Source organism: Epinephelus moara, chromosome 8, assembly GCF_006386435.1.
Source record: "Epinephelus moara isolate mb chromosome 8, YSFRI_EMoa_1.0, whole genome shotgun sequence".
In the NCBI taxonomy this organism is placed as follows: Eukaryota; Metazoa; Chordata; class Actinopteri; order Perciformes; family Serranidae; genus Epinephelus; species Epinephelus moara.
Window position 1 is genome coordinate 29,427,463 of NC_065513.1, and position 27,914 is coordinate 29,455,376.

Genomic DNA, 27,914 nt, shown 5'->3' on the forward strand with positions numbered 1-27,914 from the left:
GGACAAAACCTTACTGCTATATGACTCTTAACTTACTTATATTAAATAATTTGATAGGGAAAAACACGTAATTGGTTAAATTATTTGTCACAGGTCTGCAGAAAAGGTTGAAAGCAGTATTGTTTGACTTTAAAGATTCCTTTTTCCTTTTTTTTTAAAGATTCCTCTTTCAGTAGTCTGGCTTGCCTGTCTTATGATTTTATCTTATTTCATTTTATTATTATTTCTTTTATTGGTTTGAACTCCCGTATTTTGTTTTTTTTTTAAATGGTCAGCTGTTGGTTTTAATTACCATTTGATTCAATGTATTTTATTGTGCTTTTTTATAATTCTCTCTGGCCAGCTGTTGATCTTAATTCTTAATTCTAATTTTTGAATTTTACCTGTGTTTACTTATGTCTAATGTTTACACTATTCATAGTGTTCGTGGCTGCAATTTCCATGGTAGCTCACATATTGTGCAGCACATTGTGCTTACATCAAGTGCATAGGTTTTGTTTCAACATTGGGTGGGACCCATATGAAACTTTGAGGTTTGACACCCTTCCCCAGGAAATTGTGTAAATTAAGTGCCAAACACTTAATTTCCTGCATTCTGGTGAATTTTTACACATCAAATTTTGTCATTTCTGCATCAGTTTATGGTGGAAATGTCATTACCCTCCAACATCTACAACAATGGCTTCCATCTGGAATGAAATGTGCTGTATAAATAAAGTTTTGCTTGCTTTAAAGGGTCCCAAGAAGATTGAGGATCAGTAATAGAATAATACATTATTTCACCTGAAGATGGCGCCAGATACACTGTATGAGGACCAAGAAATGAGAGAAGCTGAACAAAACAGACAACTGTATTTATTATTGTTTCAAGTTATTTACATCTGTTTGGATAACAAAATGTGGAATGTGGCCAGAATCAGAGTGAACAGATCTCTTTGACATTTTCTTTTCTTTTCTTTTCTTGGCACGCAGACTCGTGAATTCGACAGCCTCACATGTGTGTGTTTGGCCTTTTAATTACAGTGCAGGTGCCTTCTGTATCGGGACAATGTGCTTTGTGAGTTTTGTGCTCAATTTTAGGCAGTGTTTCGCTTTCTGAATTGTTGTAAATAACACACACACACAAAAACCTACACTTGAGGAATGTAAAAATAGAACCACCAGCAATAATGCCACAGAAATGTATGAAAGTGAGATTTAGTTGCTTCCCAGATGAATTCACAGAACAACACCGAGCGTCTGTACTGCTGCCTCTCTTCTCTTCAGATGAAGCAGCATCTCGAATACTTCACAGACTTTTATAAACGATTCACCACACCTGAAAACGAAGGGACCTGCTGTGCTGCATCCAAACCTTAGTCTAACGCTTTAGAAGAACAAAGGCATGTTTTTTGTGAATTTAAAGTGCAATATCTAAAAAAAAAAACATATTTCAACAAAGAACCAACAGTGAAAGGCAGGAGGTGTCAGTTCCTTCCATCTATATTAACACAATAAGAACATGTCTCAACAATAAAACAACACGCAGAACATACATGGTATCACGGGAGAGGCGGGCACCAATATGGATTTGACACATCAGGTTCAGTTGCACGTATCAGCAAGAAAATCAATCACTTTGACTTGATGGAAATACTGATTAATTTGCTACATGTGGACGACAGCTCCAGCTGCTTCTTCTAAGTATATATGAATAATTAAGGTCCTGATGACGCCTGAATCCACCTTTCACATCATTTCTTTAACCAGAGTGACTTGAATTTATAATCTTAGGTACAAATCTTCTTAAACAAGTTTTTAATTTCCTTTAGAGACATTTTAATAAATCCTATCTATGTTTGTGTTACAGTATTATTTATTCTCGTCTGGCTACAGACAATTTTATTAAAGGTCCAGTGTGTGAGATTTAGGGTGATACAGTGGAATCTAGCAGTGAGGACGACAGTAACTAGCTGAAACTTCTCTGATGCTGTTTGGGGTGTCGGAAACAAGCCGCTGGCTCAGCGTTTGCTAATGTTTGCTCTGTTTTTCTCTCATAACTTAAGATCCAGACATTCAGGAGGTTTTTACCGAGAGCTGAATTATCCACAGAGGTCTCCTCCCCTCTAAAACCAACAGATCCAGTGATTTAAACTGGTAAAAACACTGAAAAAAGCAGTTTTAGGTTAAAAAATCTGCAGTTTTCCGATGCTCTCGTCTAGGAGGGGCTGCTGATGATGGTAGCTGACATGAAAACACAAAAATGCAAATGGCCTCATCTAGAGCCAGTGCTTGGTTTGTCTTTTCTGGGCTACTGTCGAAACATGGTGGTGCAACATGGCCATTTCCGTAGACGAGAACCCGCTCCCTATGTAGATATAAAAGGCTAATTTTAAGTTAATGAAGCCACTTATTTCCAGGTGATTATACACTAAAGAAAACATACTTTTATATTATATCACATGGCCTTTTATTGTGACCATCCCAAGGCACACCTGTGAAGTAAAGATGGCGTTTAATCAGCATCTTGATATGCCACACCTGTCAAGAGGATGTATTTTCATGGAGAAGTGCTCACTAATACTGATTTTAAAGTGTTCAGTATATATCTCAATTCTGCCAGTATATCCGCCTAAATCCTGCACACTGGACCTTCACACCCTCGTTCTAGCTGTTGTTTTTATAAAGACCTTACTGTATTGTTAGCAGTGTAACTCCTGTCATCATGTTCTGTGCTACTGGCAGGGATGTTGAGCAGAAAATTTCCTCTGTGGCTTTGTGTCAAAACTTCTCGTCTGAAAGAGTTTTTAAAACCTCAGACAGTATTGATATTATTTCATATCAGTGACCACCATGACATACGACACTCAAACATGCTTGGAGGGGATCAGTGCCTCCTACCCAGTGCTGTCATCCTCAAGCACTCACTTGTCCACATCACTGTGACAAATGAAACTCTTCTTCGGTGGTGCCATTAACCTGACTCGAGGCAACAAGAGAAGATGTGATGTGACGGAGCGGGTGGAGAGGGGGGTATGTTGAAAGAAGAGTGGTGGAGTGATGTGTGGGTGGCTGGAGATAATCTCTCAGACACCACAAGGTGTCGTGTTGCCATCTCGGAGATGGTTGCTAGGCAACAGCATCCTTCAGAGTCTTTCTCCGGGTGGTAACTAGGTTACCCCAACTTACTATCCTCATGTTGATGTCTTTGCTGTGATTTTAACAGCAACAACAGTGTCCCTCCTCCTGTCGGTCGCTAACTTTATATCAGCTGGTTTGGCGTGGGCGCCTGCGTCCCGTCCAGACTTGAAGGAGACAGGAGGTTACACCAGTTCATCCAGAAGAGTCCCTATGCTGTGGTGCTGCTCAGGGGGGCCGGCTATGGGTTTGTTGCACATGGGGCAGACGCAGCGCACCTCCAGCCACTTTACAAGACACCTGTGTTGGAGATCACAGATAGGAGAGAGATAAAAAGTTACTGTTTGTTTCCTCTCACTCATTTTGACATGTTTCACTAATCAAAACAAAAGCTTAACTTGAGAGAGCCATGTGCGGTGGTGGAAGAAGTATTGAGATCTTAAAATTAGAAATATAACTATAATATACATCATTACAAGTAAGTGTCCTGCCTTCAAGATTTTCGTTTAAATAAATGTCTGTTAAGTCATTATCTATCTATCTGTCCTTGAATGAGGTAACACAAATGTGATTAAGCCTCTGGACCACTGATGAAAGCCCTTGCATTTGCAGTATTACTAACTGGGTGTTCTGGTCTGTGGCCACATTTCCGAGAAAAATCACAAGTGGCGCACAGCTGGTGACGTATTTTCCTTCATCCAGCAGTAGCTGATTTACCAGAGATGATAATGCAACAGATTTCTCTTCAAAGCACTTGTGTGAGAAGGGGCGTATTGTTTTTTATCCGGTGTCTGCTAGCTTTGCGGGTAAACACTTACAATGGCCAAACAAACAAAGGAAAGAGTGATGTGTGAAGAGCAGCGAGATCCAAAGACACACCTGCAACTACTGCTTATTGCAATGTGTCGCCAGAGACAAACAGAGATCTTTGAGATTTTCACTTTAAAGGGGAACTACACCCATAGTCATGATTCATAAACGCTATTCCTGGCCTAAGACAGTGCAAACATATTAGCGAACATGTACAACTGTCTCCCAAATCTGACAACAAGCGCTAAATCTCAGATTTGTGATGTCATAGGGTATAAAGTCTGGAGCTGCTCCATGGACAACAACTGGGAAAGATGTTCTAGATGACACCGAGAGCGCCCAGGGAAATGTTCTGAGTATATGGGAACATTTCCTGTGTCATTACAGAGAACATGAAATGGACCTGTGCTTGTATTGCACCTTTCTAGCGCTTTTTTTACAGGTCACATTCACCCATTCACACACACATTCACACACTTGCGGCCAAGGCTACACTTCAAGGTCCCACCTGCTACTCAGTTTTTACCAAACTCACAGCCATCAGGAGCAATTTGGAGTTTAGTATCTTGCTCAAGGATACTTCGACATGCAGACTGGAGGAGCTGGGGATTGAGCTGCTGATCTTCTGATTAGTTGACGACCTACTCTACCTTCTGAGCCACAGACGCCCCAACAGAATAAAGCTCGTTTGGGCATGACAAAAAGAAAACAATGTGTGGGTCCACAAAATCAGGCTCCTATTCATGTCCACAGAGCAGCTCCAGACTTTATACCCTCACCTATCTGGTTTCTGGCTTTGAGAGAGCAGCTCATGTTAGGTGCAAGATGTATAAGCAGCTGAATGTACTTAAATTTTACCTGGTTGTCTTATAGCCAATTTACTTCATACATTTATATTCATAGTATGCTGTTGTGTAGTTTAATCTATGACAATGCATTTCATAAGCTGATCATATGTTTTGTATGTAAAATGTCTGTTTAAAGTGGCTAAAAGTTAAGTAAGTGTAAGTGAAATGTAGTGACATTGAAGGATGAAGTAGCAGAAAATTGAAGTAAAAGACTTAAAAACTGTGGAGCATGTGAGAGCCCTGTATATATATTAAATTCATACAGTGGGCTTCTCCCTCATGCTTTTTCTTTATTGCTCTATGATTTAATTTCTTCTTTCTTCCTGCTTCTACTTTTGCTTCCCCACGGTGTCAAAGTCCAACCAATGATTTTTCTGCTCATGTTCTTCCAGCAAATCTTTAAATATAACAATAATGTTTTTCAGACCTTCTACGGCACAATATACCACCTCCAGGATGTTCAGGGAGATTCAGCTGAGCGTTTCAATCAATCGCCTGCCGTCTTTAATCCACCACCACCACCAACAGTGTCTAGACTCCGGGGGGAACTTGTCCTGTCTCCTTTCCTCATACAGACCAACACTCTGTGAGGACGCTTCACACCACAAAGTCTTTCTTTATACACCTCCTATTGATTTCCTCTTAATAATGCAGTTTGAGAGTGACGGTTTAAACTGACCTCCGGGTTCTTTACCCTACTGCCAACTTAAATCAGCTGATGTAACAATTTTTTTAGTTTAATCAATCTGAGTTTGCGACGATCTCTAAGAGCTGCATATATTTCTAAACGTTCATTATTCTTTATGCCTCTCTTTCATTTAACGTCTTCTGATTGTTATAAAATTGCTCCTCACATTCAAGATGACTGCAGAGAAATCACAGTTTTAGACACGTAACAAACATCAGGAATGCTTCAGCACTAATTCTATTTGCTGCGCTGTTGCCCTCACTGCTCCCTTATTCTAGACAGAAGGAAGCAGGCACAGTGAATGAACGTCAGCACTATTGAACAAGAGCTCTTATAGTGCTGCACTACAAATCAAACAGAAACTACCTGTGTAATTCCTGTCATCATCGAGCTTCAGATCAAACATGACCACCTTCATTTTAACGAGCCCGTGCGGCTGCAAAGCGGTTAACAAGAGAAACAGAAAAGACTCCACTGTGCTCTCCTGTACTCACTTCCTGTGGAAAGCATGTTGGCATGGCAACACTCCCAGCTCGTCTTTCACTTTGAAGTCCTCGAGACACACGGCGCACGTCTGCTGTGTGAGCGACAGACAAGACGGGATTGAGACGGTCATTTGGTGAAATTATCATGCATCTTTTTTTTTTTCCCATCATAAAAGTCTTAAGTGTGTGTATGTAAATTACATCCTTACCCCATGAAGATTCAACTTTTTTGGATCTCCTTTTAACACCACCTGCGGGGTAAGAAAAACAGAATGTTAAAGAGAGTTTTCTTAATTAAGATATTAAAGTGTGCTTAAATATCAACATCAGGTTTTACCTCTCTGTATCCAAACCGCTCACTCTGGGCTTGGTGTCGTAGTTTGCTGTGGATTAACAGAGAAACACATGATAAATAACTTTGTCTACAATTTGTTTAAGTCCTGCATTTAATGTATCTGACCAGGAGATATTGTTTAAATGGAAAGATCCTATCCACCCAACAAAAATAACATATAGCCACTGAATCAGAGAGGTCGTGTAAATTGAAATACTCAAGTAAAGTATCCTTAAAATGGACCTTATTTTCCCATGTTCTCCTCCTGTTCCTACTCATACCTCTGGACTAAAATTATAAATGCAGGGCTGCTTGTAACAGAGTATTTCTACATTTTGGTATCGCTTACATACCTAAGTAAAGGATCTAAATACTTCCTTCCCCCAGTGGGAAAAGTACAGAGGACTTATCACAAAACTGTACTTCAACCTATTTTCAAGGGTAACTTTGGCATTTTTCAACCTGGACCCTATCTCCCCGTGTAAATCTCCCCATGTAAATCTCCCCATGTAAAAGCAGCCAGCAGCAACGAAACAAGCTGTAATGGAAGCACGAAGGGCAACTAAACATTGTCACTGTATGACCATTAAAAGCGATTGTTTTTGACACAGAGCAGCTCAGATTCATATCATAAGTGTCTGAAGTGCCTCTTTACCGTTCACTTGATCCTGTCTGATTGTTACTGCCTCGTTTAGCAGAAGTCTCCTTCTGAAATATCACCAGATATCACGAGATGTGTGTGTGAGATTTGGAGAAAGATTAATAACCAGAGCAGTTTATAGAAAAGGTATTTAAGTGTTGTCTTAAAGATTTTCAATATCATGGATGATTATTTACCTGATTTCAAATGTGTCTCAGGCCTTTGAATTCTATCGCCACCGTTATTTGTGATTGAGTATAAGCATGACAAGTGGACGAGGAGAGAGAGAGAAAAAAGGCAGCGGAGGTTTTTATGTTACTGTTTACATATTCATTACGTCTTGCTGATGCTTTTTGTTATTAAACTATCCCCTTCCCTGCTGTATCACCACACATCTCCCCGTTGTAAGATATAACAAATTATGAACCACTCTTAACAACATAGGCATTTTTCCTCTGTGGCCATGGGGTCACAGCAACTTGAGGAACTTCACGGTCTCCCTGTTTCACGTCCTGCAGCGCCTCCACTGCCTTTTTTTCCTCTTTCTCTCCTCTTCAATGCGTATAACTGGCAGCGGTCAAATTCAAAAGCTTCATCCACATCATTGAAATCAGGTAAATAATCATCAGTGACACTGAATATCCTTTCTGATAACTCTCAACTATTTGTACTGTAAACTACTATGATTACTATATTCTCTCCAGATCTCATATATTTTCCACCGTTGTTTTCCTGTAACAAGTGATATCTCATGATATTTCAGAAAGAGACTTCTGCTTAAGGAGGCAGTGACAAACAGACAGGATCAAGTGAAAGGTGAAGAGACACTTATAATAACAATCTGAGCCGCTCTGTGTCAAAAATAACCAATTTTAATGGACATACAGTGATGATGTTTAGTTGCCCCCATGTGCTTCCATTGCAGCTCGTCTCATGGCTGCTGGCTACCTCAATACTGGGACAATTTCAAAAATTGTTCAGCCTCTTTGATCAATTTACACAGGGAAATAGGGTCCAGGTTTAAAAATACTGAAGTTGTCCTTTAACTGTGAGGAATACCTTTAACATTATACATAGTCAATTAATCTATTGTTCATATGAAAATACTGAGTAATGCAGCTTTAAGTAAATAAAGTATTATTGGCAAAAATAGCAAAACCACTCATCAAAAGTGTAAACTGCATTTTGCTGCTGCTGCTGTCTGCAGTGGAGTTAATTGGTTTATGCTATACATTATTATGCATCATATTTGGTTACACTGATCATTGGTTATGTATGCTAAATCTTAATCTGCAAAGCAACTCATAACTATAGCTGACAGACACATTTAGAGGACTGAAAGCTGCGATATTTGCCTCTAAAATACTGTGGCATTAGATGGAAATACTAAAGTAAATTGTACTTAAGTGTAGTACATGTGTAAATGCAGTTAGTTCCACCACTTTCCACTTGTTTATTAGGAGATGAAGACGTCTGTATTTATTCTGAGCTGAGTTAAACAGCAGGTTATTGGATTCTAGCTGAGATTTTAAGTCTATGTGGTTAAATTATGGGACTGTGTGCAACAGAAGCTGTGTAATTGCAGGGTAAGCTCTGATAATTAACTGTCTTTTCAAGCAGCTACACATCAACAGACAAATACATGCTCCCCCTGCAAGCACACACACACACACACACACACACACACATATTGTTCACACACTGAAAATGCTATCACACACGCGCACACACTTCCACGTATATATACACAAACACGGCTAATGAGTACGTTGCGTCTTTGAATCCCTGCACCACCCTCGTAGCCAACAATAGAGAGGAGATCTTTATCACTTGGCGAGCTGCGTCTGTTCAGGCGGTTATTTTTGGCCTCCTGTTTTTACACGACTAAACATAGACACAAATGTCTGTCACTGTCTGTGATTTGAGCCTGAAACTAAATGCAGTGAAAGCATCTGAGATGAAAGACGATTGTTTATTTATGATCTGATCACTCCACCAACAAAAAAAAACCCAACAAAAAAAAGTGAATCTTGCTGCTTGGAGTAAGGAAATGACAGTTTTTCACTGTGTTTGTCATTTGGTTTATTGTTTACGCTGATTGCTGCTAACAATCTTCGGTGCAGAACAATGTGAGGATACACGTTTTACATGTGCTGAGGTTTCCCATGCCTGGCGAGTGATGTGAAGTGGGTGAAAGGGACAGAGATTTCAGTGTTTCAGCTCAGCTATTGTGCCCGTTCTGCAAGAATAGAAAATCCTCATATAGCAACTACTGACCAGCTCTTATTGTATGAAGTTACAATGACTTCAACAGGTGTGAATGATGCAATGACCAGGCTTTTTTCATAAATACTAAAAGACTTCATTCTACATTTAAGTACATTAAATACTCCATTATTAAAGGAATACTTCACACAAAGAAATGACAATTTGTATATTAATTTCTCCTGTGTTACGCTGAATTTGTGAATACAATTTTTGTTTTTCTCACATGCCCCTACAGTGAACGAAGAATCCAAAAACAGAGGAAATTCTTGATGAATTAAAGTAAAGGGGTCTGCATCTAACAAGAGCAAAACTATACCAAATTATCAATTTACAAACTGTCACACAACTTGTGCAGTGTAATCCATCCGTCATTTATTCAGTCGTATGTTCGGTACTTCCCAAACAGACGTCCCTCTCTGACAAGGAACTGAACTAAAGGTGAAACTTTCATTGCTCTCTTCAAAGCCAACCTCCACTGACAAAAGCAGTAATTTTACTTAGCTGAACAAGGAAGCTGCTGGTCTAATGCTGCCTTAATCTGTAGTTTCTATGTGTTAAGAACTTGCACACTGAGTCTGTTTTTCTCATCCAAAATTGTCGCACATCTAAAAATGAATACTACTTCACGTTGTGTCAATCACGTTCCGGATCAATCAGAAGCTGTTTGACCAAGAATCAGTGAAGAAAATGCGGTGAAGGGACACAGCCGTGTCAAGAGTAACAGGGGGCACAGAATCATTTAATGACTCTGACAGCTCACTTTCAACAGGTCAGATAATAATATTCAGGTGGATGATGATGACAACGACGAGGATGTCGAGACAGTGTGCAAAGGCCTTTAATGTGTAACTCTGGTAGATCTGAACAAACCAAAAGTTACACCAAAGTCTTACAATAACATAAACTAAACTAACTGATTTAAGCAGTGATAGACCAGCAGCTCTTGTGACATAAAATTACTGGGGGTTTTTTTTTTCAGTGGAGTGGCTTGAAGAGGGCATTGATTAATTTTACTTTCAGTCCAGTTATAAACAATATGGTTTTAGCAAAAATGCATGTGTTTGGGAAGTACTGTGCATACAACTAGATAAATGACACTTGAATTATACTGCACACATCTGGCACTAAAAAAAGCCTGTTTGTGTCTGGTACAGTAAAGACCATTCTAAATATCAGAGCACTAACATTTAGTCAATTCATTGATTGGCAAGAAAAAAAAAACCAATAGAAAAGGTCATTAAAATTGCCAATTAATAAATCTACGCCCTTAATCTACCTTCAGATAATGAATAAGAATTTAATTTCATAATGAAACAGCCACATTTATTTTAAAAAAGGGTTTAAAAAGTTAAACTTTTGTTACATAGTATACTTAACGGCCAATCATACATCATCATGATCTCTTCAATTTAAAAATGTATAGGCAGTGTGCCACCTTAAAATGAAATTAATTCCGATCATGACATAACAATCATCTCTGCAGTCACATTTATTGTTTGTGGATAAACTGTGTTTCCAGATAAACTCATTCAGCATCACAGAGACAACTAAACCCAAAATCTAGTCAGATTTTACCACCTTAATAGACATCACTCTCTTTCTCTCTCACCTCTCTCTGTCTGTCTCTGTCTCCTGACAAGCTGCTGACTCTCGCTGTGTTCACATGCGACAGAAGACGACCTCCAGTCCGCCCTTTCTGCTGCTGAAGCACTTTGGAATTAACTGTCACTTTATTTTCCCAAATCTCTCTCTGCCCTTCGTTTCTCTGCAGGTATGATAGTATCTGTATGACCCTTTACAGCTGCAATGTGACATGCAGGGGGATTTTTAAGCATTTCTTATTATCAGAAGTTTAAGCACAGTAAGCAGTCATGTTTCCTGTTGTTGGCTAATGAACAACTGTGTCAAGCTTTAGAGACTTTCCTCTGAGACTTGGACCTTCAGGGGATTCCACAGGTTTCAGTCTCAAGGATCTCTGATGGTAAATTAAATGAGTCAGTGAATTTATTTAGGGATCTGGTGGCTTAATATGTCTTCACTCAGTGACTGTATTGCAGAGGGGGAAGAACATAAAATAAAGGTACAATTAAAAGTCCTACATTCAAGATTTCACTTAAGCAGGGCTGAGCAGTACCAATACCATTACCCTTAAAGTGATACCAACCAATGTCAAGACTACTCCTTAGTGCTTCATTTGATACCCTTTCCTTCTATGTCATTCGACACCCATCATGTGAATGGAAACATTCAGTTGTGTAAAATGCCACCAGATGCCATACTCCTGAGTGTTTTGGTGGCATCTTGGCACACTGACCTGCCAACTGCATCAAATGCACCGCACTTGATTTGACCGCACTGCAGACTGTTGAAGTTGTGGTCACATTAAATCCAAGAACTCTTGCAGTGATTGTCTGCAAGCAAAAGCCCACAAATCATCCTTTTTTTCTAAATCTGGGCACAAAAAATGAACAAATGAAGGTATTGTTTGACCGGAGAGGTTTCAACACTACTTTGTACTGGTTTATTTTGGTCGATAGCCTACATTAAAGACCTACAAGTAAAAGTATTGGAAAAATGTACTTTAGTATTAAAGTAAATGCAAAAGGATCCCTTTTAAAGAGTTATATGATTATATACATCATATTAATTGATTTTTTTTTTTTTTTTTGGTTGAGGTTCTAGTAACAATTACACATATTTCCAGTTCTGAATATGTGCAGAACCACTTTGTCACAGTTTTTGAACAACCTTACCAAAACACAAAAACAGCAGGAGTCACGACCTTACAAACATGGTACAAAACAAATCGAAATACACACACACCACCGGGGAAAAGGACAGTTGTTCCCAACTGGTCCAGCCACGAGGTCCAGATTTCTCCTTAGTCATTAGTTCAAGGTCCACACAACTTAATGCATTCAGCGTCATACTTGCGTTTGGCCATGTCATCGAGCTAGTTTGCTGTCTCTGTCAAGTAGCTGTCTGTTATTCACTCACTCTACAGCAGGAAACAGCACTTCAAAATAAAAGCTCTGTGCTGGTAATTCACTGTAGCCTACTTAAAGATAAAGTGTGTTTTACAATTTTGACATGTTTGTAAGTCACTTGTGGTCTATTCAGAATGGACTCGTGCTCCATTTTTGGACCTCGACCCACCAGCCGGGAACCACCGTACTAGGATAAGCTGTAGTCCGTTCTAATGTTATTAATTAGCTAGAATTCAGTCCAGTCCAGAGGGATCCACCCCGTCGAAGACTTTTACTACATCTTAATAAATCCTCGATAAGCAGCATTTCAAAGTTACAGCTGGTGAAGGTGGAGCACATTTTAACTACTTAGATACTGTTAGATAGTTCAATCTAAAGCACAATATTATATTTTATATTAAAAAGGGCTGCTTTGTTGAGAATATCTTTAAGTTTAAAGTAACTAAAGGTGTACAATATTTACCTCTGAATTGTAGTGGGGTAAAAGCATAAAGTAAATACTCAAGCACCCTATAAAGTGAACTTAAAGTGTAACTTCTATTTTTTTCAGCCTGAACCCTGTGTTCCAGTGAAAATATTGGGAAAGGAGCAAAAGGGAGGTCGGTCATCAGAGAAGCAGCAGGGGAAACTGTGTACAGCCAGCATTATTTTCACATCAAACTGGGTAAATTAAGCATTTATTTCAAACAAACCAGAGTTGGTGATTGTTGGAACAGTGGAAAGAAAAACTAAGGTGGTTTTTGTTTGAGTTTTATTTTGTGTCAGTCGACTGTTTGTTTAAATAGTGTCTGGTGTCTTTGCTGATAGCGATTTAAGAGCTGTTTCTGGTTAAACAAAAATGATCTCAAGGTCTGTCTCTATAGGGATTCTTTCTAAATAAATAATATTAATAAATCTTTCAGTGGGAAAAGAAGCTTTTTTAGTGGACGTAAACTGATGATGCCAATATGTTTCACCGCTGCTGGCTGCAGCACTCTCACTAAGTATTGGACCACTTTCAAAAATTGTTGTTCTCATTAGTCACAGACACAAAAAACATGTGAAATTAGCTTGGAAATACCAGTTACCTGCACTTTGTAAATGTTACTTTCCATCACTGCTGAACTGTCTGACTAAAACACCTTCAGCTCCTTGTGGTTCTCATAGCATCTATCTGTAGCTGCTGTGCACCTCCTTAAACTGAAAACAGACCTGCTGCTGTTGGCGCACATTGGGGTATAATTAAAGATGGGATATTTTTGGTGTGTGCTTTTTGGCACCCTCGTGGTTTTGCAGTCATACATAGCAGGTACTGCTGTGTACACCCCCGGTTTGTGACACTATTAGAGCAGTTTGGATATGAAGGCTGAAAAGAGTGTGTTCATGTGTGTGTGTGTGTGTGTGTGTGTGTTCTGCAAATCTTGCCCAGATCTCAAGGCTTTTTAGAAAACTCAATATAATTGCTTTGTGTGATTAAAGAAGGAGAGTCTCAAATAAACGAATAGAGACAAAATGAGATTTTTAACTCTCTGCAATGTTAAAATCGATCGTCACAAACTCCCCGACACGCAGGATTTAGAGAGAGCCGGTCTGAGTGGATAATACCAAGCCTGCCCCCAACAGAGAGTGGCATTTATCACTCAGCATTCATCTGATGAATCACCCAGTCTATAAATTAATTCACAATCACACTCCTACCCGAGACTACCTTCAGCATGTCAATGGGGCCGAAAGGAAGTGACTCACTGGTTATGATTCACAGGCAAGTGCTTTAAGAGGAACAGGAAGGATCCAAGCTTTTCTGATGGTTAATTTAGTGCCAGGTTCAGGCCAAACAAAACATTCATGATTACAGAAATGTGCCCGCAAGGTTTACGTTTCTCTAGTTGATAACTGCGGTGTAAAATTATCCCAGAATTAAAAATAAACTGATGCCTGCTCTGTCTGTGTTCCCTTTAGGTCTGCCTGAGAGCTGAAACATGGGAATTCAGTGTTTCTCAAAAACAGACATCTCCAAATGAAGATACAGACATTTACCGCTTCACTGGGAAAAAAATCATCCTGTCACTTTCTCAAAGTGTCTTTTTAATTTAAGAAACAGGTCCATTTAGTAGCTGTTAAGTAGCTCTTGATCTTCGTCATCACATGAGGTTAGCTCTGTTTTCATTGTTGTAATTGTTGATCTGGTTTTTTTTCTTTTTTTTGAGCACTTGGAAGGATTTATCAGTCATGCTGGATTAAAAGATGAGGTTCAAATGCACACGAGTTGACAAATTAATCTCACCACAAAGTTCATTCAGAGAGAAGATACTTATCACCAGATAAAAGTTTGTTGTTTTATAAGTCAACACATCATGGGACATCATGGAAACACAGTCTGCTGATGAAGACTGTGTAATACTATCAACAGCTCCAAATCAGCCACTAAATGAACGGAGCTGGAGCTGAACATGACTTTTCTTTTCTTTCCTTTCCTTTTTTCATAATTTAAAGTAGGTAAAATCTTATCTCACTGCAGAGCTACGTGTGGCGTATTGCTTCCAGGCCCCGAGAAAGTTCACAGGCTGTTAAGTCAATTTTTGTAGTGACCAGACAGTGGAATTACACCGTCATATGATGCTCTGTGGCCTAAAAACACCTTTTCCCTTTGACTTACATGGGGAAAGAGACATCTGTAAATCAGTGGATACTTTTTTCCAAGCATCACAACGTCTGTGATATAACTCTTTCAACTTTCTGGATTCGATCTATTTGGTCTGACAAGATTTGGAAATTCTAGAGAAGCCGCACAATTAAATCATTTTATCACTATTCAAGTTAGCGGAGCATTAAACAAGAAGTAGTTTCACAGCTGGCAGAAGTCTCTAGTGCACCTGCTTAATGGGCCACACAGTGTGGAAGCAGTGCCGATCATTCTGATAATTTTATACACAGCAGTTGAACTTTTATGGCTTCATGTACCACTGAGCAACTTTCACAGGAAGATTTTCTGCCCACTTGATCTCTTGTAGCTCTGTTTTGGTCACTACCAGCTCTTGAGGAATACACTGTATTTGGTTTTTAGTTGCAAAATGCTTCAGCAGCTAGTCTAAAGCCCTGTACATACTGTACTAAATTTGTTCTTTTCCTTGAGGTGGCAAGAACAAAGTTGGTTCTGGCCAGGACATTTCATACTTCACGAGAAACTCAAGTGCCGCATAAGTCACACACGCTTTTCCGCATTAACCACGCCCACTTCAAATATTGACCAATCACACAACATTTCTCGGACACCACACAAGAAAAAAGTTCTGCCCAGATGATGTGTCGGCTGCAAGAACTCCAAAACCAGGGCTGCGAGAAGAGAATGACATCATTCTTTTCAAGAATGCGGCATCTTCACAAATTTCTCTGTTCTTGCGGAGTATGTAAAGGCCTTAACTGTGTCTGTCTGCTGTTTGGTGCTGAGCAGGTAGTGTACAGTAGGATTTTAGGGCTTTTCCACTAAACAAAGCTGCCTGCTGCGGCCCGAAAAAGACGCTTTGAGGGTGGTGAGATTGAACCAAAACAGTTAAGTTAAGCGGGGGTGGGCATAAAACGTGCTGAAACTCACTATAAAGCTCTTTGAAGCTGCAAATTCAGGTGAAAATTCTCTGTAGGTGTCACATGTCAGACATTGCTATTATAAAAATATTGATTATAGCTGCTTTAAATACACTGATAGTAAAAATACCATAATTTTCCTATAAAATATCCAACAAATTTCAGTTTCTAGAATTATGTGATTGAAAGCTTCTAGCAACTAAAAGGACTTTGAGATTCATTTGTCAACTAATGTTTTGAGGTCAAGGATAAACAAGGTCTTAAAATCATTTAGAAGTTGATTAGATTGTCACTTATTTCGCTTGGTGCTTCTGTGGGAATTCAATTATAATATAGTAATAGAAATAGAATAAGCTACACAGGAGGCAAATGCCCACAATCAAGCAAAAAATGCCCCAAACCTACTGGATACCAGTTACTGGCTGTTTTTAACATGCATTTGTATTCTCACTGAGCTTTATGTCTCCAGCTGACCAGTTTTTTTTTAATTGTTGTGACAGCAATTCAAAATCATATACAGCACCAAAAGTAAAAAATTATGACACCTTGGTAATTTTCTAAATACAGATGTTCAGTCATCCAAAGAGGGCGCAGGATAAAAAAAACAAACCCTACTGCAAGTGTTGGCATTTCCTTATGAGTTTCTGCACACTGCAGACGTTCATGTGTGATGTTGTTGTGTACTCCCACTGTGTGCTATTCAGGTCGTGTTTATTCTGAGACTCTCTGCAGTTTTCCTCGCTGCTGTCCTCACACATTGTGGCGGGCTGCTTCCTGTTGCCTCATATCCTGTCCTTCAGACACAAACGTCCCCTCGGCTCATCAGGGAGTTCACAGTCAACAGCAGGAGAGGTCAGTCTGTTCCTCTTTTTTTTTTTTTTTTTTTTAAACATCCTTCCCTCACTCACTGTGTTTCTCTCTCTCTCTCTCTCTCTCACACACACACACACACAAATACTCCCTACTGTAGAGGCTTTTGTGGTGACAATGTCGGTCACTATGTTCCGGACTTAAATATTTCAACAACTACAGGATGGATAGCCATTAAATTTGGTATACACACATTCATGTCCCCCAAAGGATGAATTATAACAACTTGGTGATTCCCTGACATTTCCTGTAGTGCAATCATCAGGTCAAAAATTCACTTTGGTTTATGACCAAATTCCTGCACAACTAATCACATTTCCATCAGCTGTTCTTTGTGTTTCATGCTAATAAGCAAATGTTAGCGCACTGACACACTACATTGGATGGTGAACCTGGTAAACACAAGCAGCAACCTCCAAGGCTAAAAAATTAAGCCAACACTGAAGGGCAAAAAACTGCAGTTTCTCGAATGGCCACTTGGGGCTGGCTCCAAAAGCGAGTCAATCCCCATCTCTCCCCATGTTAAAATGGCCAAACTTTACCGCAGAAATAAACATGTTTACACCCTGGTTTTGGTCTCTATGGCTAATTTCAACATTCATGACAACTGTACGGGGGGTGAATTTTTATGTAACTCACCCGTGTACATTTTATTAAGGCTTAAAGTTATGCATGATTAAGAGCGGCTTTGAGTGACATGCTGTCTGCAAGGCATCACTCCAGTCTGTGAGTCAGATCCAGCCCTCACTCCTCCACAGCTCCACCCAAGATTTTAACCTCTGTCTCCAAAAATCCAAAATGACGATAGCCACAACGCCAATCTCAATGATTCAAAACAGGAGTACACAAACCAAAGGGTGACATCAGAGTGGTTTCATCCACTATTTTTATACAGTCTACGGATAAAAATCACACCCCTTAATCGGCATGTTAGCATGCTGACGTTTATCTCAAAGCACTGCTGTGACTAAGTGCAGCCTCACAAAGCCTAGACCTGCATTGTCTAGTTTGATCAGACACTGGTTCATTTTCCCCGCTCGGTAGGTTTTGTTTGGGCAGATCTGAACACAGCAGTTGTACTCTTTTTTGGTTTTCCATTAGTAAAGGTTGCGGATAGTACCTGGTACTTATTTTGGTACCACCTGAGTGATACAGATTCCAGGTAAGCTGAGCTGTTGCTAGAAGGTGGAGTTAAAACACTGCAGACCACTGATTGGTCAGAAAATAATGTTGCAGACGCTGCACACAGCACCACTATGGCGATCAGCTGAGAATCCTGCTTACACTGAGAAGATACTATCTGCAGTGGAAAATGAAATAGAGGAAAGGACCTGGTACCAAAAAAGAGTTGAGTCGAGTCAAGTCAAGCCAAACCATGCAGATGAAATGCACCTTTAGAGGAAGTGGTCTCACTCTGGTCACATTCTGGGCCTGTGGTTGTAATATAATCCAACATCAATCTGACCTAACTACAAGGTGTCCTCTACAAGTTTGAGCCAGGTGATGCATATCGGTTTGCTTTGTTTCCATGTGTGTGTGAAATTAAACCGAACTAAGGAGAAAACACATCACGTTTACCAACTTATCCACTGATCTGAAAGAGAGCAGAGCAAGTCTACGCTTGAAAACACCCTTTTTTAAACATGTCTGCCTATGTCGCTCCTCACCTGATGAAGTAACAGCAGAAGATGAGGCTCAGGATGAAGACAAAGATGCCTGTCCCGAAGATGACCATGTAGATGTTGAGCGGCAGGTCCTGGAAGGTGATGGGCGGCATGGTGCACGACTTGTTGGAGTAAACCAGTCCCAGACCACAGAAGCACCCTAAACAAAGACAGAGGAGAGATTTGAAAACACATTTCCATGAAGATGGATGCCAGAGAAGGCAGAGAAATGACAGCCTGATGTCTAAAAGCCTATTAGGACAAATGAGGCCTTGTCATTGTTGTACTTAAACATGTAAAACACTCTTAATGCAGTATCCAGGCAACCAGAATGTGTCTCCTATAACATGGCGGATCCACACGTCTTTGTCTGATTACAGGTCAGTGTCGTTTAAAGGCATTAACAGACAAGAACAGATAGACGAAATGATTATATTGGCTCAGCCCTCTTTTGTGGAATTAAAATGAAATATTTTGTGGATGAAATCTAGTTCACCAGTCTTGAGACTTAAAGCACACACACTCTGAGAACCGGTGAGTGCATTTTGATTAAAATGGCAGCATAAAATCTCTTTTTTTAAGATTGAGATATCTGTACTCTTGTACAGGGAGGTGAATCATTCAGAAACACTAACAATGACTGTTCTCGTGTCTCAAACTGAGTGCTTCTAGGAAAAACTTTGCTGCATACTCCAACCCAAACAGATGGTATTCCCATCAAAGGTGCCCCCCTTTTGTCTCATCCGAGTTGCTTCAACACTACACTCCTGCGTGTGTTTGTTTTACCACAAAATAGATTATCACTGTAGCGCTGCTGACTGCAGTCAAGGTCAGAGATAGGGAGATGGGGGAGGGGGAGGACTGAAGAACAAATGTGGCCGTGATTGTTGCGCTGTGTGTACAGTTTACAATATTTGACAGGGTGTGGTTATTTATCTTGTATAAATAGAGTGAGAAGAACCATGAATTCCCAGATCGCAAGAGAAACGGTTGTAGATTAGACGGACAAAGAGATACACAGAGCACACTTGTGTTTTGTGTGTCCGCATGAGTAATGAGAAGTCAGTATCTGCATGTGAGAGAGGGCTTTGTGAGATCGGGGTCACACTAACCCGGGGAGTGATAGTGAGTCGGCGCTAACACAGGACTCATCGCAGTCTGCTGATATGAACCTCTCTCCGCATGATAACAGGAAGAGGAGGCCGAGAGAGTCTGCGAGTTTTCATTTTGATCAAACACTACAGCAGCTGATTGAGTGAGATCAGCCTGCGTATTGTTTAATGGAGAGATCCAGGCTCTTGAAAGCCGTGCGGCAGCTGCTTGTGTTATAGTGGAAACAAACTGTTCTGTATGAGATTTCACAGTGAAGAGCTTTGCCAGAAACAAATTCCCCAGCTTTATTCCTTTCTGTGTGAAGTTTGTGTGTCCTGTTTCTCTGCACCAGTTTCCTCCCACAGGCCAAAGACATGCAGGTCAGCTGGAGTGGAAAATCTAAATAAAGTAGGTGTGAGTGTGCTTGTCTGTCTATGTTTACTCGTCCTGAGACGAACTGGCAACCTCTCTACTTTGGGATGGATGGGTGAATAGATAGAGAGAGACAAATAGATAAATGGAAGGACAAGATGAAAGGATGGGACTACCTAAAGCCTTGGTATTTCACCTGGATGGGTGAGGTTTTGCAGGATGCAGCAGTGCACACTTTAGCGAGCTCTGTGACCGTCTCGACAGCCCAAGCTCTGAGTACATGTTCATACCCTATATCATAACCTTTGAGGCAAAGTATGGGCTAGTTTTATCTCTAAAGCTTGAAAATTTGGGCAAACTAGACTGAATAATACACTCTACAAGTATTCTTGTATATTTGGTCTCACACCATAAACATGGACATTGATGGTATGGCTTGTGAACCTGTTTGGGCTGGGCATCTATTGGTGAAGATATTACGTCGACATCAGAATACAGACTCCCTCATCCGAGTAGATTTTTGTTGTTGGACATAATTTAGTTGCTCTAAATGTCAAAGCATTTTAACACTATTTAGTTGGACACATTTCTGGTATGATGATATGATGCTCAATTTGAGAATTTTTTGGCAGTCAGGTTAAAGTCAGTTGAAAATCTGCAGGGAAGTCTAGTCATGGCTGCCAGCAGAACAAGGAGCAACAGTCTAGAAGTATTTTTGTAAATTCATGATCACAAAAATGACAAAAAGTCATCTCTGTTTGGAGTTACAGTTAGTCATGAGGTCATGAGCTGTAGGGAGGGTTGATGGTTCACATCCGAGGGAGGAAATATGAAACATCGGTGTGGAGTTGCAAGAAGGATGAGTAGGTTTATGATGTCGTTGACTGGTTTGCAATTACGTGTATGTTCTCATGTACTGTATAGTTTTGCTGTCACCACTGAAGACTGCTTTGGAAAAACGTGTTTTTAGAAATGCTTTCAAGTGCTATCTTCTGGGATTTTTTTCTGTCATGATACTCCTGTGAGTTGTTGTGCTTTTAAAGTTCCAGATAAAAATCAAATAAAATCAATTCTGTGGATTTAATCTTGAGGTAATGGGGAGACACTACAGGTGAACAGGATAAAACTCGTAACAAATATCACCATGAAACTTCCCCAGTTGATTACTTACAGTAAGACAATTAATGTTTTTGTATAGGTTTTCTAAAAATTGTATGTTTAAATATGCAAATGAGGCAGTATCTACTTAAATATGCACTGATTTGCATACCTTTCCTGCACAGAAATCTGAACATTAGATTAAGCCAGGTTTGAAATTCTTGCTTCATTTTGTGTGAAATATTAGAGTTAAGGGATTTAACAGAGAGAATTTTGGATAGCTCTTTTCATCACTCCATGATTCAGAAAATACTGTCAAAATCCAGAAAAAATGTTCGTGTTTTTTGCCATGTTTTTAGGAATAAAATGTTCTTTAAATCAGATTTTGAATAATATATGAACAAACCCCTCTGCAAAAACTTAAGAACTTGGACAAAAAAAATGGAAAGTTTCTAAGTGCTACTGAAATGGAGACTTCAAACTCAGAGTATGAGAAAAAAAACTTATTTTGAGGAAATGGCCTTTAAAGATATGTATTATATGTAAGAGACAATAGGGTAAAAAATTTAAGTAACAGATATCACCATGAAACTTCCCCAGTTGATTACTTACATTTAGACATTTTTTTTTGTATTACAAGTTTACATATCATCTCAAAATTGAGCATTTTGAAAACAGAAATCTGAACAAAAAAAACTTTCCACTAGTCTGGAAGAAGACATGTCTTGAAAGCGAAATAGCCCAAAATCTCAAAATTGACCAGTGCATGAAAGAAAACTGCAGGCAAAGATTAAGTGAATAAACATCATTTTAGGTTATGGTTTTGCTATCTTATCCAAAAAGTGACAAGGTGACCTAATGTGAGCCAACACAAGTGCGCATCAGACCCACAACAGTGACGTAGGATTTAAGGCTCCCATATGAAATACTAAGTTTTTAGGGAGTCCCATGAAAGGATGTATGTATGTATGGACAGAGAGATGGATGCATGTCTGTGGAGAGAAACGGACTGGTAGATGAATGGATGTAATAATGGACGGTTGGATAGGTGGATGAATGTGGATGGACTGGCAGACATGTGGATGATGAATAGATGGACTGCTAGATGCACAGATGAAAGTATACATGGACATATGGAGGGATGGATGGATGGACAAATAGGTGGATGGAGAAACAGGCAATTAAACGGGTGATAAAAATCTTAGAAAATGGATGTATGGATGATGGACAGGTAGATGGACAAATGATATATGGACTGACAGACAGACAGATGAGGTGATGGAAAAACAGATGGATGTATGGATTAATGAACAGTTGAATGAACAGATGGATGGACGAATGGAGACCTTTACCAGCCTCATATCGCTGTGATGAGTATTGTTTTCTCGTGGCACAGCTTTCTTTTTTATAGATCCTGATATTTCGAGTCACTCCTGCAGCCAAAGTGACACGTTGACATTTCTATTTGACATTTCTGCCGCCTCACACTGCAAATTGCAGTATGAGACGATCAATACAACCCGCCTTGTAGTTCCACTCTCGCTGAATGAGCAGTGATGCTTCATTTATTGAGGCTCGTCAATGGCTACACATTCAAGTTCCACCGCCAAACGACTTCACCCAGCGAGAGGCGATCACTAACAGAGACCTGGACGTTTTTAAATTAAACACAAACTGAAGGACATGTGCTGAACACTCTGGATCTTATAAATCAAGAGGTCATGGGTCAAAACTCTTATTTTGCTCAAGACACTTTACCTAGTTTCCCATTTTATTTATTCATTCACTGTTCAATTATATTTTCTGTAAATCTTACCTCACTTTATTACAGTCTAAATGTTTCAAAGCCTTTTCTACATTGCAAGGTATATAATTGTAGTGGGGATTACTAAATACCTTTTGATTTCTTTAGTTTTTTGTCCAAAAAGAGTCTGAAAAGGTCAAAACTCCAGCAACACTTGTAGTATAAAGACCAGTGGTGGAAAGTAACTGAGGCCTTGTTCAGACTGCCAGCCTAAAAAGCTTTTTGGTACATCCAGATTGTATCTGATTTTAGAAAGTCTGGACAGCAAAAAACATACGAAACATAATTTTTGCAAACCAAACCACATATGGATTTCAAAGTGTCTTCTGTGTTACTCGCGACTCACACTAGGACAATGTCCAATCCAGAATGACAGAAGTGCTGAGCAGAATCCGTGCTACTCCTACCACATTGCTGTGGAGGACAAAAATCTGGGGACAGTCGCCAAAATAAATTCCAGTAATTCAGTCATGGCTAGTTGGTAACCCTAGCTTTCTCACAAGCTACTTGAAAATACTCCTATATCACTGTTTTATGTTGTGACAACACTGTGGTTGAAGTCTGGTTAGGTTTACACACAAAAAGCACTTGGTTAGAGTGAGGATAAGATAATGGTCAGGTTTAAAATGATCACTTGAAACATGGAACATGACATTTTCATGAATCTGTGCCAAGTTTGTAAAGAACAACACTTTGTTTTAGAGTACAGTGACTTTTCAGCACAGAGCCTTTATTTTGATGTGCCATTTCTGCTGTGGAGTGAGTGACTAAAGTCAGCAAACTAGCTCAACAACACGGACAAACGCAAGTATGATGCTGAATGTATTAATCTGCAAGGCCTCGAACTAATGACTAAGTAGAATTCTGGACCTGTGGCTGGACCAGTTGGGAACCACTGCTCAAAACTATAATACATGGTTACTGGTTCCCAATCTTTTTGACTTGTCACCCCTACAATAAGTCGGTGTCTAGTCGGGTATTTTGTCACATTTCAAATGCCTATGAGGTGTTAACAGTACCACCAAAAGAGATTTTTCCTCTTTGTCTCAGATGGTTTCATTTCAATAAGTTTGAGGCCCACAAAGGGAAAATGAGCCAACCACAAAAATGCACAGGTCTGGGAAAAGTTAAAAAATGAAAACCAAATTTGTGGAACAGATTTTTTTCTCTTCTCTCATTTATCATCTCATAACACCTCAAATTTATCTTGCAACCCCTCAGACAGGACCAGATCCCTCAGCTGGAAACCATAACCTGACTGATACTGAGGATTTTCAGACCAATACTGACATTCTTACAACACTTAACCAAGAGATGTACTGGGCAGGACATATTACAGTTGAAAAATAAACTTCTGACTACACACTGGTGGACAAACAATACAATAGAGACACTTCCAAAACATATCTTAGGCCTTTCTGTACTTCAGTTTCATATGCATCGATACAAATACATTTGCGATGAGCTAATATCATCCAATATATCAACTTGGCTCTACTGAAAACCAGTGTACTTAATGACTGTATATAAAGTAGTTAAAACACCAGCGACCAGTATTACTTACATACTGATGCAGAAGGAATAAATATATAATAGTGTAATATAATAATAAATCAGTCAAAGGGGGTATTTTTCTCCATAATGTGTACTTTTACTTTTGATACTTTAACCACAGCTTGCTAATAATACTGTACTTAAGGTGGATTTTGAACGAGGGATTTTCCTTCTCCGTATACTTTGGAAGTAGGTGAATTTGTGGCAGAAAGTCCTCGCCTAAAAACAAATGTTTGGATATTTGAATCAGCTTCTAAAGAAACAACATACAAGACATGTGCATCATCATATAATGTAAAACTGCTCCATATTCATGTATCACTGAGGGCCCAGTGTCGAGAGCGGTAGCTGCACACACGAGGATGTGACTATTCAAACAAACAGGCTCAATTTTCTCCATCATCTATACATCGAGTCAAACAAAGATCGTCCACAGACAAAGAGACACACAAACACACAGCTTGGAGGGGGAGTATATGTTCCTGTATTCATGTCACTGCACAGCTGATGGCACAAATCACCTGTGAAGCTGCTGCAGACTCACAAACCGAATCTGGGTCATTTGTATTCAAGTCTTTGTGTGTGTTTGTCATGTCACGACTTCCCATCTGTCTGCGTGTATGGATGGATGCTCACATCTTCCTCCTCCAACCTTTGTATGCATGGCGAGCAGACAGTTATATGTGATATTTTGCTATGGGTGGAGCCCCGCATGACCACTGACCTATATATTGGCACACTAAAGAGGTGCCCCGTTGCCATGGCGCCAAGAGTAGCCAGATGCGGGAAAGAAAGGATGAAGGCTAGCTATGGCGAAAATTCTCATTTTGAGAGAATCTGAGTCGGCCGTGTTGAGTTTCAGCTGTCAGACAGATTCTCCGGTTGTTGTTGAAAAAGGCAGGGAAGTCCCTCTGTGATTTGATAGAGCTGTAAAATACCTCGACTATGGCAGCTTCCCTGACAGCTCCTATGAGATGCCTGGTGGGGTTTTGTCCTATATACGCCGTGTTCACACAAAGCTGCCTCTGCCGCTGCTGCTGCTCGCATTAAAGACAGAACTCGCCATCAAATATTCAACAGTTCACATGGGGGGGAACACTCAAGCTTGCCTGCATGACTGCTGCTGGAGAAGGAGAAGAAGAAGAAGAATAAGAAGAAGAAGAAGAAGAAAGTAGGTTGGGTCTAAAAATCCCCATCACATGCATGAAAATGCTACATGTGTCACGCATAAACACTGTAGACATGATCACAGATACGCTGACACACAGAGCTGAGCTGTGGCTGTCTGATACTGCTTCATTTTTCAGCAGAATGTCACTCTTTGATACTGCGTGTGTGTGTGTACTATTTCCCCTATGAATAGCAGGGGAGTTGAGGCGCACAAAGGGAGTAATTGTTCTTGTCTGAACACCACCAACAGTCCACTGCTGTGGCTGCTGCACTCAGAAAGGCGAAGCCAGAGGAGGAAAAAAAAAGGACGACTAATCCATCATCTTCACCAGGTCTCACCGTGACAATGAAGCACTGACACACCATTTCACTGCCGTGAAGGATTCATTTTGTTTAAAGCACGACCGACGCGCCTCAGCAGCTTTCAAACAAGACAGAGAAAGTTGTTCAGACTTTTTTTGGAGATAATTGGTCGAGGCTGAGGAGAGTGTAAGTGAGAGACTGCAGATAGAGTCAGTCAGTGTAAACAAGATTACCCAGAGAGGCAAAATGTCACACAGAGAGCACAAAGACTGGCTTTGTGGGGCTTTGAATTGGAGGTAATTTAGATGGAAATCAAGGATTCTGTTGATTAAACAGTCTCTTATTCTACCAGTCAATACACAAATTGATTAAACATTCAGGTAATTGATGTTTGAACATGTTCGTCACTTCAAAAAAAGTCAGATGAATAAGGAATATTATTAGAATGATACAGGAAAACTGTAGGTAACTTAAAATACAATTAAAAAGTGGGTAACAATGTACTTTAAATCCCCCTTTTTAGCAGTTATAACCAGTAGACAATACAGGTAATAAATGGTTTAAAAATGATTTATGGTTTCACGATTTTATGATATAGGTTTTGCTGATGTTAAGCTATTCTACATACTTTATTTTCATAGTATATTTTTGTATTTTAATTGTATTTAGATGTGATTTTTTTTCTTTTACTGAACTGCCTTGTTGACCTGTTTTATGTCCATGTCTATATCCATTAAAGCACTCAGTGCATGTAATACCCTTATTGTAAAGTAGTTTGTGCTGCATTTCCTGTATGAAAGGTGATATATAAATAAAGCTTATTACTATATTTATTATTTCTATTATCAATTAATCTGCTCAACAGCTTTTCTATTCATCATTTTGTCTATAACTGTGAAAAAAAGTGAAAAATGCCTGTTATAATTCCCCACAGCCACAGCTGATGTATTCAAACACCTTGTTTTATTTGACCTACAGTCCAAAAATCCAAATCTATTCAGTTTACTGTTATATATATATGACAACCAAACGAGTCAAATCCTCATATACGTAAAGTATTTTTGCTTGAGAAGCGACTTAAACTATGGATCAGCTATTAAAATAGCTGACAATTAATTTTCTTTCAATCTCTCCATCAATTTATCAACTAATCATTGCAGCTCTAGTTGTCAGCAAGTGTAAGAAATGTATTTTAAGCTGTTTATTACTTTGCAGTATTAGCCAGCAATCATAACTTCTTATATGAAGACATATATTTTACGAGTACAACTGTGCTTTTACTATATTGCCCTTCAATTTCCATGTGGGCCTCAACCTATAGGTGTCAGGAGAAGTTTAAGTGGCTCACTAATACACTAATAAATTGTATACAATTTATAAAAGACGTTATATAACTAGCCTATATTATAATATGCTATAGAAACATTTATGACATATTAACGTGCTGCTTATAGGTTTTAAATAGGGGGTGTGTAGGACACTTTAAAGTCACTGCTCAGCAACAGACAAGTCTTACAGGGGGTGATTTTGTTTGTCTTCCAGGTGCGACACATTGTCTCTTCTCACAATAGAAATGTCTAAATTTAGAAAACCCTGGTGAGATACAGAGACTGCAGACACTATGATTTCAATGACATGAGGGATTCACTGCACAGAAATAACAGGCTGCATACAGCACATCATGTCACAGAGGCCTAACAATAAAATAAAATGACTGCTCACCGTTACACCACTGAAACGGGTGCATCAATGCACCAGAGGGAGTCCTTGCCGGCGGGATCCGATTCGTGTTTACCAACAAGCCGCAGCCGCCCGTGCAGATGGATGACCGCAATAAAGTGCCCCGAGCAGAGCCAGAGACTGTCTGCCAGCAGTGTGAGAGGTGAACCAGACAATGGCACCTGCAATAAAACACGGATTTAAAGGTGGATAAAAGCGTTTGTGTCGGAAGTTGCCGCGGGGTTGTGTCACATTGTTGGGTTCATCCCTGCAGATGGAAAAAAGGAGACACGGTGATAGAGATTTTCCTTCTTCTTCTTGTCTTCGCTGTGGCTGTTCTGACTCTGTTATTATTAATAGACGGCATAACACTGACCCAGCAGCAGCATCTGTGTGAGAAACTAGAGCACTGGCTGCATTTGCCTAGTCCCGCCCCCCGCAGACGCGACTGACGTGCGGGGAGACCAATGGAGAGGCCGGCTGGGGCTGTGTGTGTTGTGACGGCCTGGCTGGGGGGACTGCGTGTGTTT

The 27,914-nt window shown here is 39.8% G+C and overlaps 1 protein-coding gene across 2 annotated transcripts; it reads right to left on the reverse strand.

Annotated features, from left to right (window-relative positions):
• Nucleotides 1-305: 305 nt before the first annotated feature.
• On the reverse strand, nt 306-27,771 carry rnf122 (ring finger protein 122). 2 transcript variants are annotated; one of them, XM_050051955.1, is made up of 6 exons: nt 27,388-27,771; nt 18,276-18,432; nt 6,286-6,331; nt 6,158-6,199; nt 5,958-6,037; nt 306-3,417 (listed from the first exon to the last, which is right to left on the reverse strand). In XM_050051955.1, the coding sequence occupies exons 1-6, from the start codon at nt 27,410-27,412 to the stop codon at nt 3,303-3,305; spliced, it is 465 nt and encodes a 154-aa protein (XP_049907912.1). In that variant the 5' UTR covers nt 27,413-27,771; the 3' UTR covers nt 306-3,302. The 2 variants fall into 2 exon arrangements, with proteins under 2 accessions (XP_049907912.1, XP_049907911.1); XM_050051954.1 differs by having other exon boundaries at nt 307-3,417; nt 5,958-6,040.
• Nucleotides 27,772-27,914: the final 143 nt, after the last annotated feature.